Genomic DNA, 17019 nt, shown 5'->3' on the forward strand with positions numbered 1-17019 from the left:
AAATAAACAATGCCCTTCATCAGAAATGGTTGCTGCTACCTTAGCAACAAATTAGTCGATTTATGGCAGGAATCAGAAGACGTTAAGATGCGGTTATCCGTTTGAATGGAGGCTGCGCATAAAGTACTAATTCTTTGGCATATAACGATCAACCATGATGTGAACAGTCATCTGAAGATTAATTTTGAAATGTCTGACATTGTAAAGTTCGACTAAAGTAAAAGTTGTAAAATGCATTTTTTTGTACAAAAAACACTTCATATTGTTATTAAAATTGTGGTTATATAAATCATTTTTTTTTCCAAACATTTTTTGTTCGTTTCAATGCCAATGTTATCATAAACTATGTTTCAATAATATTATACACATATTTTATGATATTTCATCCAAAAAAAGAGGCTGATTTTTCAAGTTTTAACAAATCAAGGTGTTGCAATACTTTTTTCCATGTGTATAGCTAAACCTCTAACTTGTATGACAGTCCCATTAAATTTCATTTTTTTAACAACGATGCGTGAACAAAACAAACAAACAGTTTGGGTCAAACTGTCATAAAATGGGGATACAGCAGTCAATATTGCGTTATAATCCTAATCACTATAAAACTAATAAATGTGTAACAAATAAACACACAAAGAAATGTATACAAAGCACAAACAAACATAATTGAAATGACCATGTATGGATCTTTTACCATACAAAGATTCTTCCAATATATGAAACACACAGGATGCTAACCCTTACTTTAGACTAGCTTGTAAGTATATCCGGACTTGAAAGAGTATATTCGCCTCAGACAGTCACACTCTTTCTTGATACCATTAAACAAAGGTCAATTTCTATTTTCAACTGCTTTAATAGTTACCCAAGGTACCAGGGTCAGTATTTGATATGCCAGATGTACGTTTCATCTACATAAGACTCATCAGTGATGCTCTGTTCAAATTAGCTATAACGCCAAACAAGTACAAAGTTGAAGAGCATCGAGAATCCTAAAGTCAATAAAACTTTTGCCAAATGCGACTAGGGTTTGCCTGGAGTATAAAAATCTTTAGCAAAATTAATCTGCTTTAGGTAGATAATGGTTAATATAGTTCAGTTTCTATTTTGACGGCTTCGATCCTCTTTTTACAGATAATGGTATCAGAAGACATTATTTCTTATGAGTAGAAAACTGGTAAAGTTTCAAAAATATTTGGAGCAAAAATTGTATTTGGTTTCGGGAGAATTTTTTTGATGTTTTGTTTTCAAATAATACTTTAGAGACATTTAATCGAGTTAGTGTTGCTAGCAGATATTTATGGATACAGCTAAAGATTATGCCATAAGAATACATTTTGACAACGAATGGTCGTCAGCTTAATGTTTTTATTAACAAACAAACTTTATAAAAATATAATAGTGTCAGTTAACACTTTTTTAAACTCTTCCCAATTTGAAAAGGGAATGACCTTACTGTATTTCTGTGATTATCATTATGTATTTTGCGCAACATTTTGACAATTTCGCAGTTGAAACTGTCAGACATGTCGCTTAAAGGTTAACACTTTTTATTAGTGTCACAAGTACCTATCCAAACTTCAACAGAAGAGTCGTAAAATTTTTTAAAAATATTTTACATTTCGAAAAGGTTGTTCACGAACAATTACCTCTGCTTTTGTTAGATAACATTGTTTGAAAACTTTTTTGTTTTTAAGTACCTAAAATCATTGGTCAATGTATTTCTATGATAACATGTGTTTAGTGATAATTAAAGAAAAAACTGCGAATTTTACGTCTTTATGGGGGATAAAGGCTAAAACTGTTTTCAAAACCAATACCTTTACCTGACCTTTTGCCAAGTCATAATGTTCAGTGTTGAAGACCGTACCTAGACCTATAATGGTTTAATTTTATAAATTGTTACTTGGATGGAGAGTTGTCTTATTGGCACTCATACCATATCTTCCTATATCTAACTACAGTGCATAAAATGGAAAGGGAAAAAAATGTTGATTTTTCAATAAAATTAAACTCCACAAAACAGTTACTTTTGTTCATTTGTTATGTTCTGAAACACTTGATTTTGCATTTTAGCAAGTTGAAGTGCTGATTGATATAGTCAATAAAGGCAACAACAGTATACCACCGTTCAAAAGTCATAAATCGATGAGAGAAGAAGACATCCGCGTAAATCTATTATTCCTTCTATTTAGCCTCATAATTTCTTTTTCACTCATTTTTAGAAACATTTACTGTTTCATTTCCACTGAGTGGATACTAATACATAAGTTTACATTACATCGATATCTTACAAATTTGTTTATGTTAAAAGGTAATAATACTTCATCTGGCTTAGTTTTTCTAATAAATTAACTTTTTCCACATATTGATAGACTTTTCTATTCAGTGAATTTCGGGATTCTTTTCTTTAAACGATACAGAGCATATTTACTTATAAGGGCGTTTTTCAATAAAATCGTACTTTCTTGTCCCAGCCACTTTGAAAAAATGTGTTTGATCTTTGCAAGTCATTTTTTGTGCAGTCAGTACATTGAATTAAATATAACATTTTTAAGCAAAAAAACAGTTTATTTTTTAGAGGGATTGATAAGATATTGATTCCTGAATGGTCCAAAACAACCAAAATGGCATGTCCCTAGACCGCCTGTTCAACATTCATACTCTCAAATATCGTTAAAAAAAAGAAATAAATATTAACTTTACTTAATATAAGTTCTTTAATAATTCAAAAGTATGTTTAGAACCAACATATTTTAATAAACAGCTTTTAACATAGGATTTTTTATTTTAGAAGGTGTGTCCCTAACACAATATCCACTACGAAACGAAGTCATTAAAACTTGCTTATAAACCGTTTTATAAAATCAATGTAATTTTTTGTTTGAAAGATATATAAACATTAGGGTCTTACAAAAGAAGTGATGCTTTTATAACGGCAATTAAACTGTTGGTAAGAAAAATTGAGCACATCAAATGGACCAGAGTGATGCCGTATTTTTGTAAATGTCCACTACGAAACAGGTCAAATCTCCTTCAGTAACTGGTTTTAAAATTATGAAAAAAATATCAGTGTACAGCTTAATAACGCTTTGATGAATACAGTCAGTCTTGTTTCTATTGCAATATTGGGGTTGTGAGAAAAAAATAAAACATGTGAATACGTCCCCTACAACACGGTCCCCTACGAAACAAGTTTGGGAGAAAAACGTTTCGTAGTGGACACTACCACTACCATGCAGTCTTTTTTACTCTTTTTACAATTATATTCGTGCAAAGCAAATAACAAAGGTTAGTTTCATGTAAGTGTTATTATGTTTTTATTAACATAGAATAGGGTTGATGTCAACTACGAAACTTTTTGTCCACTACGAAACGGTTTTGTCAACTACGAAACGCATCAAAATGTCCACTACGTAACATGAGTTGTACCTTCATATGTGAAGTACTGTCTAATCTTTATCGATAAAAAATGGTTCTCCAATTCAGAAAAAAATGAGATTTGTCTAGTATATTAAGTAAACAAACTGGAATGTCTATAGGAAACATTTAAAATTGCAAAAATATGTGTGTTTAGAAGCAGTTTCGTACGGGACAAAATTCCCCTACGAAACAGTACACAAATTATGAAAATAATATCATTTTAAAGAGTATTTAAGATTGCACATTTTGTTTACAAACAGGTCTATAATAGAAGTATTCAAAATAACTCTTGAAAATAAATTTAAGACTAGTTGATTTTCCATTTTTTTAGGTGTGAAAGGAACGCTTTTATTGAAAAACGCCCATAACTGTCAAATCACTTTAGCACTGAATCGTATAAGTGTTCGTGTTAACGTAGGGTTCAGTAGTGCAATCGAAATGTATGAAGACATTTAAGCAGCTAGCCGTTTTAAAATCTAGAAAATTACTATCAGAAATTAAAACTGATATTGAGACAATAACATGTAACAATTAAGTTGCTTTCTGATGAATTATAGCGAAACATACTGTATATCCTTCTTTTTTTCATCAGATGTTTATGATAAATGGGAGGTAATACAAATTAAACTATTTTCCTTTGCCCATTGCACTATATGTTAAATACGAACATTTTCAAATATATTACTTAATATTTAATTTTACGTATTTTTTCGTACAGGTAGAATTTGTATCGTTTTAAACTGATAGCTTCAAAAGCCGGTTTCACAAAAAAATCTTACGACAAAGATTAACCATAAATGCGTAAGGCATAAACTAATCAGTTTCTAACGATTAATCTTAGTTGTTGTTTTGTAAAACCGACTCAAAATGCTTATACAAGTTAAAGTAATAACATAACATTGCAGCGTAAGCTCAATTTCTGTGTTCGCCATTTCAGAATTTAAAGAATATATGGACACCGTTACGAAAATTAGTACAATGAAAGAATGTTGGTATTTAAAAAAACATAAAAGTCAAAGGACATTCAACAAATGACGTGAAATTGATTTCATTTGGAAGTACGAACAATGAAACGTCACATAGTCATCAAAATACGAAACAGTCAATTGGCGTTTTGCATGAAACGATACTTAATCTGATTAACGGGATATATAACCTTGGTTCCATCATCTTTTCCTTGTTCATGACATGTCACCAAACTGTTCAGTCCTGAGAACAACAACAGATGTCACCTGGAGAAGAAAAGGACCGGAGCTGATTTCCCTTTCGAATCACGAGTATACTACCGTTTTTTTTAATGTTTGTTTCGTCTGTCCTAAATATTGTCCATCTTCGTATTGATTTAATTGTCCATCTTTTTGTAAATTTTGGTACCTTATGTGCACTTCCCTGTTTTTCAGTTTTCGGCTATATCCATTAAAATCGCTCCACATTATTCGATTATTTGGTTGATAGATTGATTTTTACTTTGCACGAAATGTAATATTTATATACAGTGAGGTTACACTTTTCGTAAGTTAACTATATATGTACAATGAATAGTGCACGTAAAGAATATCAAATTGGAATGCGATATTTTATGAATGCCCGAATGTTGCATATGATCCAGCTTTTTCAATAATATGGGGACGAAGTCCCTTATTACAGTAGAAAATTCAATAAAAAAAAAAATCGGGAAAATTTCCCGAATTTTTCATTGTACTAATGAACTCAAAATCGTTCAATTTTTTTTTTTTGTCGCGTTTTTTAATTTCCGGATCTGCGCAGAAAACATAACTCTACTTCCTTCTTCCGGTCTTGTTGTCATGAGACTTTGATTAGTCTAGTAAAATATAGGAACTCAATACCAATATTTCATTTTTAATCATTCTTTGTCTTTGGTATGAATAAACGTTACCTAATGCATTGCGTTTCTTTGTTTGCATTGAACATGACGTCATAACTTAAATAACGTCACAAGTAAAATCCCTCACAACAGAACCAAAATCGGAAACGTTACGGTATTTCCGTTTCTTTTTTTTTTTAACAAATATAAAGTTACAAACAAATTAATTTAAACAAACTTCGTCCCCATTAACAGGTAATGCCTGCCTCATATTAAATATGAACAGCATGCACTTGCGGTAGAGGGAGACTCACACATATATTCCTTTTTGGTCGCAAAACAATGGACGCCTCACATGACTCATATCTGAACTAGCTTGTGTTCTTTGGTTATTTGAATGAATGTAATTATTGTTATTTCTGTCACCCGTAGTTAAGTATTCTTGTTTGTCTATTTTACTTCCGGTATTACAATGGATGACTTGTCTTGTTCCGTTCAAACATGGTGTCGGGGCGGCAATACTCATATCATCATTATCATCTTCTAAAATGTTTAAATTCTTTGTAACCGCTTGTGGTGTTTCTGTGATTACTGCTCGTCTTCCATCGATCCCTAACCATTGACACACATGGCTGTCTATTTCTCGTTTGCCCATTTGAGGCGTCTGTAAAAAGTAATGTTTAACAATAATTGTGTCACAAACATGTCCTATAGTCTACAATAACAATAATCAATAGGCTATTAGGAATAAATCCACGGTTCATATTCTAGGTTTAATATTTAACTAGAGGCTCTAAAGAGCCTGTGTCGCTCACCTTGGTCAACAAAGGACACAGATGGATTCATGACAAAATTGTGTTTTTGTAATGGTGATGTGTTTTTAGATTTTACTTTACTTAACATTCTTGCTGCTTACAATTATCTCTATCTATAATGAACTTGGCCCAGTAGTTTCAGTGGAAAATGTTAGTGAAAATCTACAAATTTTAGGAAAATTGTTAAAAATTGACTATGAAGGGCAATAACTCCTTAGGGAGTCAATTGACCATTTTGGTCGTGTTGACTTATTTTTAGGTCTTACTTTGCTGAACATTATTGCTGTTTACAGTTTATCTCAATCTATTATAGTATTCAAGATAATAACCAAAAACAGCAAAATTGAACATTGAACATATCAGGGCTGATAGATCTTGACCTGATAAACAATTTTACGCCGACCAGATTTGCTCTATATGCTTTGGTTTTTGAGTTATAAGCCAAAAAATGCATTTTACCCCTATGTTCTATTTTTAGCCATGGTGGCCATCTTTGTTGGTTGGCCGAGTTACCGGACACATTTTTTAAACTAGATACCCCAATGATTATTATGGCCAAGTGTGGTTTAATTTGGCTCAGTAGTTTTAGGAGAAGATTTTTCTAAAAGATTATTAAGATTTATGAAAAATGGTTAAAAATTGACTATAAAGGGCAATAACTCCTAAAGGGGTCAACTGACCATTTTGGTCATGTTGACTTAATTGTAAATCTTACTTTGTTGAACATTATTGCTGTTTAGAGTTTATCTCTATCTATAATAATATTCAAGATAATAACCAAAAACAGCAAAATTTCCTTAAAATTACCAATTCAGGGGCAGCAACCTAACAACGGGTTGTCCGATTCATCTGAAAATTTCAGGGATTATAGATCTTGAGCTGATTAACAATTTTACTCTGTCAGATTTGCTCTAAATGCTTTGGTTTTTGAGTAATAAGCCAAAAACTGCATTTTACCCCTATGTTCTATTTTTAGCCATGGCGGCCATCTTGGTTGGTTGGCCGGGTCACCGGACATATTTTTAAACTAGATACCCCAATAATGATTGTGGCCAAGTTTGGTTAAATTTGGCCAAGTAGTTTTAGAGGAGAAGATTTTTGTAAAAGTTAACGACGACGGACGACGGACGCCAAGTGATGAGAAAAGCTCACTTGGCCCTCTGGGCCAGGTGAGCTAAAAATGTATTTATCACTGATATGATTGTTTTTGGATATCGTATCAAGGCGGTGGACATAAACTAGCCATACAATCACACACAGGCTTATAATACATCTTGGCACTATGTGGCGTGGTCGGGCAAAATGAAGTTATGTTCATGATGTTATGCTATGATGTTTGGTTGAATCTAGTTCGAGGTAGGGCTGTTTCATGTTATAAGTTGTAAGGTCGGACCCGTATCAGTTTGTGATGACTTGCCTCATTTAGTCACCGGTAAGTCAAGAGCATATCTCTTATCAGCCTGGTGCGTTCTTACGAATGAAAAAGGTTAAAACATATCAATATGCGTATCGGTTCGAACCCTGGGAACAAAATTAAAGATCAGATTGTTATAAAATGGTGAAATGATGTCACTCCAGTATAGTTTATTATTACTTGGGCTTCACAGGAGATAAGGATAACATTGCCTGTCAGTTCATTGTGTCCACTTTGGATGAGGGACCAAGAGATATAGAACACTGGATGAAAATTTCAGCCAATGCCCATCCCGAATAACATGTAATATATATATACTCTTTTTTTTAAATCCTTTAAACTATTATAAAAATAATTTAATTTTAGATGTAACACGTCTTCTGATTGGCTGGCGTCGTTTTGTTTATCATATCATAGACACAATTTTGTCATGTGACCATGACGTCATCAACGTTTTTTTCATGATTTTCGCCGGTTTAAAATGGAATTTAGAATTAGACTTTAAGAAATAACTGTACTATGTTATCAGTCTACGCGCGTTATTCAGTGTTGACCACATTTTTTATGTTATTTTTTCATAGACTTAAAAAATATAAAAGTCTAGCTTAATTAAGTTTGAATAACTGTAACCGTCACACGTTTATACTTTAGTATATAATCGTTTAAATATGAGGAAGATATAGAGCATACATTTCGACCGATATTTAAACACATAAATTTTTAAATGAAATGTAAGTTTTAAGTCCACCCTGTATCACCTTACTTTTTAATATATATTTAACATATCTATTTTAGGTGTAAAAACATCGCCATTAGACTCTCTACATTTAATCAATCAAAAGTGTTATCTTAATTAAAAGTTGAAAAATTACAGAATAATAACATGTATATATATAGGCTCCTGGGTTTTGGCAAAGCATGTTTTGATCACAATGTTAACACGAATATCAGATTTACCTGTCCTTGATGTGCATGAAAAAATTCCCACTGAAACAATCAATAAATTGATGACCCTGTTATATTAGATCTTTTAGAAATTTCAAGCCGTGCGGCAACTGACATGAAGTAACAAGTCTTTCAAAAAATGCATTTTTAAAGTGAATTACTTTTCCGCATGTTCAAAATGTTCAATGCAATGAGCTTGAAATTTACAAAAAAAAACTCGTAAACCTAAATCCGTTGATATAATCAATGAGCTAGACACTAACGTATCAGTAATACCTTTGTCCGTTGATGAGCATCACTCAGTTTCTTAATCGCTGATGTTTGTTGCATCAATGCATTCCTCATTGTTCTCGAACTATTCGTCATGAATTGTACTGCATCTTTCAGTCTTTTGTTTCTTATCTTGGTAAAGTCTTTCCCATTATAATCCAGAAACATTCTAATAACATCAACTTTGTTGATATCATTTGTTAAAATTTCAACGACGTTTTCAACTTGTTGGTTCATTGCCTGTTCCATACGTTTATAGTTATTTTGCAGCAAATTCAGCGCCATTTCCAAATTTTCCATCCTTGCGTTCAAGGTATGCGTGTCAGCAGAGCTACACGTAGTTGCCGTGTTCGACTGAAGGTATAGAGATTTGACGGTATACCAATCCTCATACCTGTATCTAGTTGCTTCAACTGTTAAAGCACTCAAGGTGCTTGTTGTTCCTTCTTGGTTTTGACAACACCACGTTGGCAATGGTATATCGTTTGTGTTGAATTCGGTTGTGTCAGGGCTGCTGTATGTTTTAGCAGCACCTGATAGCGCACTTCGATTGTTCGTTGTCGTTCCGTCTGTGTTTCGACAACATAATGGTGGAAGACGAGTTTCATTGTATAGTGTTTCCTGGTCTCTATATGATATTGCGTCAGGTTCAATATCATCGAGAACGTTTGATGTTATTCCGTTTCTGCAGTGAAAAAACGTTGATGAAGAAGTCGACCTGTTGGTGTTTTCAACGGTCGTCTGATGTGCTCGTGTCGGCATCCACGGAACTGGCGTTTTACCAGTAAAAGATGAGGATCCTGTGTGTAACACACAACATTTTGGAGGTAAAACACTCCTAAGTTTTTCCATACTTATTAAAATTAAATTATATTATCACTTCACACCGTGGCAGTGAGACATCCTGTTATGTTTTCACTAAGGGAAAGTACCGAAACAGATATAAATAGATTGAACTCATTCATGTCATTACAAAAAATATAATGTCAAGGAGAAAAAATATGTTATGTTATTGTTAATGTTTTACAAATTGACCTTGGGGGTAACTTCTCTTTATCAAGTCGTATAATATGTTGTATTCAAATCAAAATACAAAACTTTGAACGCATGGTTAATTTCTATTGCTATACGTTCAGTACAAATTTTAATTTATATCATTTTCTCTTACAATAAAAAATGTGTGTGTGGTTCAAACATGTCAAATAGAATAAGTACTTTTATAACGTTGCTTACGGAAAGAAGCACATACGCACCTAAGTTGAATGTTAATTAAGTGATTAATAATCGGACTACACTATTGTGTGGAAAAATCATTTGTTTATTCTTCCTTTTTAGATCACCTGGTCTAAAGATACAAATTAGGCAAAAAATCATGAGTCGACTCCTTTCTATTTGATTTGGAAACATGTCTTCGCCATGTGAGGAATACGACAGATTATTTCCAATCTTTCCGTTAGTTGGCCAAGTCGAGTTGTTTTTTTTTTTAGGTTTTAGAGAACTCTTTTCTTTTATCTTGGAGTTCGGTATTTTTGTAAATACTTTTTTATTTCTTACACTGTACATTACGAGTAAAATACTGGAACATGTAGTACATTGTTTTTCTCCGATATCTCTTATATGCATGAAGTAAATAAAGGCAACAGTAGTATACCGCTGTTCAAACTCATAATTCCATGGACAAAAAACAAAATCGGGGTAACAAACTAAAACTGAGGAAAACGCATAAATATAAGAGGAGAACAACGACACAACACTACAATGTAACTAACACACACAGAAACGGACCAAGCATCAGACAAAATCCCACGAGAATAACAAATATAACATCAAAACCAAATACATGAATTTGGGATAGACAAGTACCGTGACACGTCTTATCGCAATATCAAGTTTCTAAATGAAGGTGCGTACATGTGCACGAACGTTTAATTTGACAAATAGTTGATGTCTCAAAACAACTTTAACCACAGACTTAACCAAAATAGTAACAAAACGTCGACTTCCGTGACATTCAGTCATTATGCAATTATCACTTATTTTTTCAATGAAGTCTTTCACATAGTGTTTTGTTTTTAAATTTGCACAATATAACTAGCCTGATTAAAGCTTTTTAGTGAATTCGGACTCAGTAAGATGGTAAAAACAAATATCTTTTTGCGATATCTATTTAAACCACAATAAAACCATATGTAATTGAAATATAGAATCAATTATGCAAATTAAAATACAATTTCGGCAATAATCAAATTTAGAATTAATCAAAGAGCTGATAGCTGTGAGGTGGAAGAAGGTGAATAAAAGGTTACTTGAATTACCATAAAAGCAGCCCCAATAACCCAATCAGTTTTGCTTCATTATCGTTATGACATATTTTTTTTCTTCAAACAAGAATGTGTCATAAGCACATGGATTTCCCATCCGTACAATCATTTTCTATGTTCAATGGACCGTGAAAATTAGGTAAAATCTTTAATTTCGCATCAAAATTAGAAAGATCATATATATATCATAAGGAACACATGTGTACTAAGTTTCAAGTTGATTGGATTTCAACTTCATCAAAAACTACCTCGACCATAAACTTTAACCTGAAGCAGGACGGACTGACAGACCAGAAAACATAATGCCCATAAATGGGGCATACGAATAGTAAGATTTGTTACATACCTGCCAACTTTTAAAAGTTCCCATGTTTTTTCTAGTGTGCGACAACAATTTTTAGCGAAGTATTTTGCACGATCTGGATTGTCTAGAAAAAGTGTCATAATTGAATGATGAGCTTACTACATGCCTTTTTCTTAAGTCTGTTTGCATGATTCTAGCTATTTTAAAAATCAGTAGAAAAGATGAACCAGGGTTTATTTTCCTGTGTAGGAATATATGATTCTTGTTGAAATTTCAAATTTTGAATTATGCACAAAGATGGACCTTTTACAGGTTGGGAACAACACTCCAAATGAGGGGTAACCCTAATTGGAAGAACATAACAACCCACTGTAAAAAATGAGCACCTTTATATTCATATTATGGGATGAAACTTTCCCCAAGAACTATGCATCTATCAAGTATTAAATGGGTCAAAACATGTCAAAAGAATTTTGTGATGTTTCTAAATTTATATCTTCTTTATCAATTTGACCCCTCACTTAAAAAAGTTGTTCCAAATATAATGATTTTTCCCACTTATTAGTTAAAAATCTTTAAAATGTTCTTTCCTTTTTTTTTCAACAGTAAAATGACCCCTTGTATTAGGTACAGTCCTTCATTTAAGTGACACCACTAATAATGGGGTGGGGGTCAACCTGTTTGTTGATCTTTGTGAAAAAAATAATAGTACATTGTGCTTTAAATGATTTAATTGAATACAAATATAACGTATTATGTCAATAAATTGGTGAAAAAAACTACTATTCAGTATTATCTTTATGGTAGTACTGCATCATTGAATTTTGTCAATCAGCTATGCTTTTATCCTTAAGCTGTGTAAGAACCCTCTTTGTAGATAGAAAATTCACCTGCGGTAGTGCCATGTTCACGATTTTACAACTAGATGAATCTAGTCAAAATCTAGCATGTTAGAATAATCTTCAGAGAAAACGTTTTTGATTTGTTTATTAATTTAATCATGAAAAACACAGAATTTGATTGGCTTAACACGATTGTTTTACCTTGGGGACAAAATAAGGAACAGATGATTTTCACTAAATCGTGTTTTAGAGTTTTTTTAACGATACTCTTAATATTAATATTTTTTAATAAATGCAAGGACGTTTTATACGTTCTTAATAAGAGTGAAGAGAATGAACACAGGGCGAACGTACTGTATGGTCTCAAGAACTCAGGACGAACATGTAAACAGGGCGAGTCGACCCGATACCATATTCACGCATGCGTACTACAAATATCTACATTAAAAACATCCGGTTACAAGTAAACAAACAACGTTCATGTAGATGAGATGAAATCTAATAATTTACATAAATAAAAGGGTACATATTTTATACGATAGTGATTGTTTTTCAATCCTAATTTACAAATTAAATGATTCAGATGCTTAATCATGTGTAAAAATTGGTGTCAAGAATTGGAAGTTGTTATGAAATTGTAATGCACAGAAACGGATGCGGCATACGGAGGTTCAATGATTGTAAAGTCGGCACCACAGGTCTTCAGAAGACTTGAAGTCTTCTCCCACCAAAAACAAAAAAGGCAAAAAATGACGAATAAAACCACCAAAAGTATCCTTATGTATACAACAAAGAATGTACATAATCTTTGATGTTTTAAGAAAATCCAAAATAGAATGGGAAATGTGCTTTGTTCAATGCATTAGATGGCTTTGAAATCCAAGATTCTTAAAGAAAAAAATAGAAGCAGAAGATCTTACGATATGTGAACATTTAGTGATTCGTTACAGTCCTATAAAGAAAGGTGAAAGATACTAAAGGAACATTTAAACTCATTAGCCTGGAATAAAATTTTAAAATGCCATTGTAAAAATACGGAGCACAGTCAAGCGAACAACAGTCGTATAAGAAACACATTATAGAAAACCAAAGTATGAGTGACACGAACGGCCAATTACCACCAAAACCTGAAGTGATCCCAAGTGCTTTTGAAGTTTAAATAATCATGCTCCATATGTGACACCGCCGTGTTGTAAGTACACACCAAATAAAGTTAGAAGTTGGAAAACATTGAGAACAAAATATTCTAAAAACTTTTGCCAAATGTATACTCTTACTTTAAACTCATCATAGATACTCGGCTTAAATTTGTGAATGACAAACACACACTTTGTCTACAGAAGTCTTACAAATGACAAACACTCGCTTTGTCTACAGAAGTCTCACAAAAGACGCTAGAATAAACAAGTATGGACACAACATTCAAGCTTGATACAGCTCTGAATTTGGATTGTGATTAAATAGTTGACACAACATAGGTTTCTGACATAGAATGAATATGGTCTAAGAACTTAAACTTAAAAACTTTAAATTGGACATTTACCTATTATGGTCCAATATCCAAAATCTAAATGCATGGTTAGATTCAGCACATCATAGAACCCCAAGAATTCAATTTTTGATGAAATCAAATAAAGTTCAATTTAAGACCCTTTAGACCTCAATGTGGACCCATTTGATAACCGGGCCCAAATATTAAGAATATAAATACATGGTTAGATTTAGCATATTGAAGAACCCCATATATGCAATTTTTGTTGAAATCAAACAAAGTTTACATTTGGACCCCGATTTGGACCAACTTGAGAACTTGGAACATAATCAAAAATCTAAGTACATGTTTAGATTCAGCATATCAAAGAACCCCAAGAATTCAATTTTTGTTAAAATCAAACTAAGTTTAATTTTGGACCCTTTGGACCTTAATGTAGACCAATCTGAAAACAGGACCAAAAATTAAGAATCTAAATACACGGTTAGATTTGGCATATCAAAGAACCCCAATAATTCATATTTTGATGAAATCAAACAACGTTTAATTTTGGACCCTTTTGGCCCCTAATTCCTAAAGTGTTGGGACCAAAAATCTCAAAATCAATCACAACCTTCCTTTTGTGGTCATAAACCTTGTCTTAAAATTTCATAGATTTCTGTTTACTTGTACTAAAGTTATTGTGCGAAAAGCAAGAAAATGCTTATTTGGGCCCTTTTTGGCCCCTAATTCCTAAACCGTTGGGACCAAAACTCCCAAAATCAATCCCAACCTTCCTTTTATGGTCATAAACCTTGGGTTAAAATTTCATCGATTTCTTTTTACTTATACTAAAATATAGTGCGAAAACCAAATGTTTTCGGACGACGACGACGACGCCAACGTCATACCAATATACGACCAAAAAATTTTCAATTTTTGCGGTCGTATAAAAAGAAAGTAGCTAATAACTTTAAAGGGGTATAAGCTAAAAATGTTGAAATCATGACGTATATAAAGTTTTTCTATGCTTCTTGCGCTTTTAAGAGCACTTTATAAAATTATGGTTCGTTTTTAGCAGTATGTTTGGTCCAACTTAGTTGAAATAAGCCATTAAACACCTGTCAAAAATGTCTTAATCAGGTTAATGGATAGGTAAAAAGATGATAAACTGTTTTGGGTTGTTTCTTCTGTTATCTCTTTCTGTTACCTCTCTCATGAACTCCTGGGGTTTTTTCCCACAAAAACGTACACAATATTGGATGTCACATTGTGATATTAAAAATTATCTTGTCTAAATTCCTCTTTTAAAAAAAATATACCAGCACATGCCAAGCGGCAATGTTCTTCGAAAGTCTAGCCGATAGTTTGTATAGGGAAAACGGTACTATTTATTCTGCCATAGGCGTCAATACTAACATTTTCTAAATTTACGAGTTTTTATAATAAAAACATGGATAAAACAATTATGTGTGGTTTTAGTACTTTATTTACTCTATTTTAAAAATTGAAGCCAAATAGTATCATGACCAATTTCCAACGGAGCTTGGTTATGTTATCATGCCCACCGTCATTTTACACCAAATTTATGAAATTTTGGAAGCCTCTTCGAATAATTCTCTTGAAAATATTTCAACAGGTTTTAAAATGTATATTGTAAATTTACACACTGCAGTTATTCATAGATAAATAAAAATATATATATTGTACCCTTGCATCACAGCCCTCCTAAGTTGACTTCCTTCACCTGTCTTCACACAAAAAGGCTAACCTAATGCTGGGAAAATGAAGGGTACACAAGAGGCCAACCTAATGCTGGGAAAATGAAATAGTACCGTTTTCCCTATAAGATAACACCAGTCCCAAAGTGCTGAAACGATTTTGCGATTACATGTATTGTTTTACCTTTGTAACTCTTAAATACCAGTATAAAAGTATGTTGCAAATCACATTTGAAAGTATGCGTTATTTCGGTGGGCATGAATTTGAGAACTAATACCCGATTAAACTGCCGCCAAAGAGTTTTGAATTTTCTATATTTTCGTCCATTTTATTTTCTACAATACAAAGATTTCTAGACCGGACATTTGTTATTTCAACTATTAGAATTTACACCGTGGCACAAACATTCAATTTCTTTCAGATATACTTCATAACAAGATATCAAACCACAACATATATCACATTAATTGATCACCTTTTTGGTTTTTCTTTTGATTTTTTTTCTGAAAGTGCGTGTTACAGAATAGAACAAATGGCCAATACTATAGAAAAAACGGATCACAAAACTAACGAACAGAGAAAAATTTACAAAAAAATAAAATTTTATCAAATTGCGGTACGCCCGTCTCCCTTTGATTTTAACATACAATTGTCTAAAAAAAAAGCATTCTTTTTGTGGAATTACGCCACCTGTTAAACATCATTGATCCCCCTTACTTAAATATTAAGAACAAAGAATAATGAGGGAAATTTAAAAAGCAAAGAGAATTAACCTATACATTATTTACGGACCCAATATCTGGAACCCTCCTCTTTTTAGTGATAAATCCTATATTCTTCTCAATAGATTCGATCAAAATACAGAGAGAAAAGAAAAACATTTTTTTTTTAATTGAAAATAGTCTTTCATTCTATGTTAATTGAAGTTTCAATGTCAATTGTATGTATTATTAATTATTATTTGCTTAATGTTTACTGGCAAATGTTGCACGCCTGTTCAGGACAGAAACTAAATTTGATGCGAAACATTATTTGTACAATGCACACAACTGTCATTTTTATAGCTGAACATCATATTTTCCCAGGTTTGTGAAATGAATTGTTTGTGAAATGAATTTAAAAGGATTGCAATGTCTGAACAGGGCAAGAAATTACTATAAACATTTTTAGGATATTAGCTTCCTGCATCATTTGAGATTTACATGGAGTCCATTGAATGTACAGAAAAGTATATTTAATTGTAACAATATGCATCTTGTTTGATGAAAATATAAATGTAAGCTCTGAGGATTTTTTTTTTTATATCATGCAAATTACCATGCCATAAGATATATAAATATATCAAGCTGTTTAATTTCCATATTAAATAATCATGTTGTCATGATTAATATATTATCAGAATCACAATTAAATGACATTAATAAATACAACACTGCATGTACTATGTGTATGCATTTGTGTAAATTTATCTATTTAAATTCATAATCGGATCACATGTCAATATTGGCAATCTCTAAAGGTCATATCAACGGTTAATTTATTTAGATTGTGCCTGGTCCCAAAGTTTTGATACCTTTTATAATTTCATGCATTGTTAATTGTTTCCTTGTTTACCTTTTTTAATCTAAATATGTTTAAAAGGTATTATAATTCAAATTTGACAGTTT

The 17019-nt window shown here is 32.3% G+C and overlaps 1 protein-coding gene across 1 annotated transcript; it reads right to left on the reverse strand.

Moving 5' to 3' along the window:
* Window positions 1-5467: 5467 nt before the first annotated feature.
* Window positions 5468-9639, reverse strand: LOC139527366 (uncharacterized). Its single transcript, XM_071322755.1, has 2 exons — window positions 8699-9639; window positions 5468-5912 (listed from the first exon to the last, which is right to left on the reverse strand). Exons 1-2 carry the CDS (start codon window positions 9542-9544, stop codon window positions 5559-5561), a joined length of 1200 nt encoding a protein of 399 aa, XP_071178856.1. The 5' UTR covers window positions 9545-9639; the 3' UTR covers window positions 5468-5558.
* Window positions 9640-17019: the final 7380 nt, after the last annotated feature.

Source organism: Mytilus edulis, chromosome 6 (assembly GCF_963676685.1).
Source record: "Mytilus edulis chromosome 6, xbMytEdul2.2, whole genome shotgun sequence".
Classification (NCBI taxonomy): Eukaryota; Metazoa; Mollusca; class Bivalvia; order Mytilida; family Mytilidae; genus Mytilus; species Mytilus edulis.

What these genes read in the sequence shown, in the direction of transcription:
- LOC139527366 (XM_071322755.1), bottom strand. Translation starts at nt 9,544, where the DNA reads ATGGAAAAACTTAGGAGTGTTTTACCTCCAAAATGTTGTGTGTTACAC. An exon ending in ATGCTCATCAACGGACAAAG is followed by an intron (nt 5,913 to 8,698) that starts GTATTACTGATA and finishes TACTTTTTACAG; the next exon opens with ACGCCTCAAATGGGCAAACG.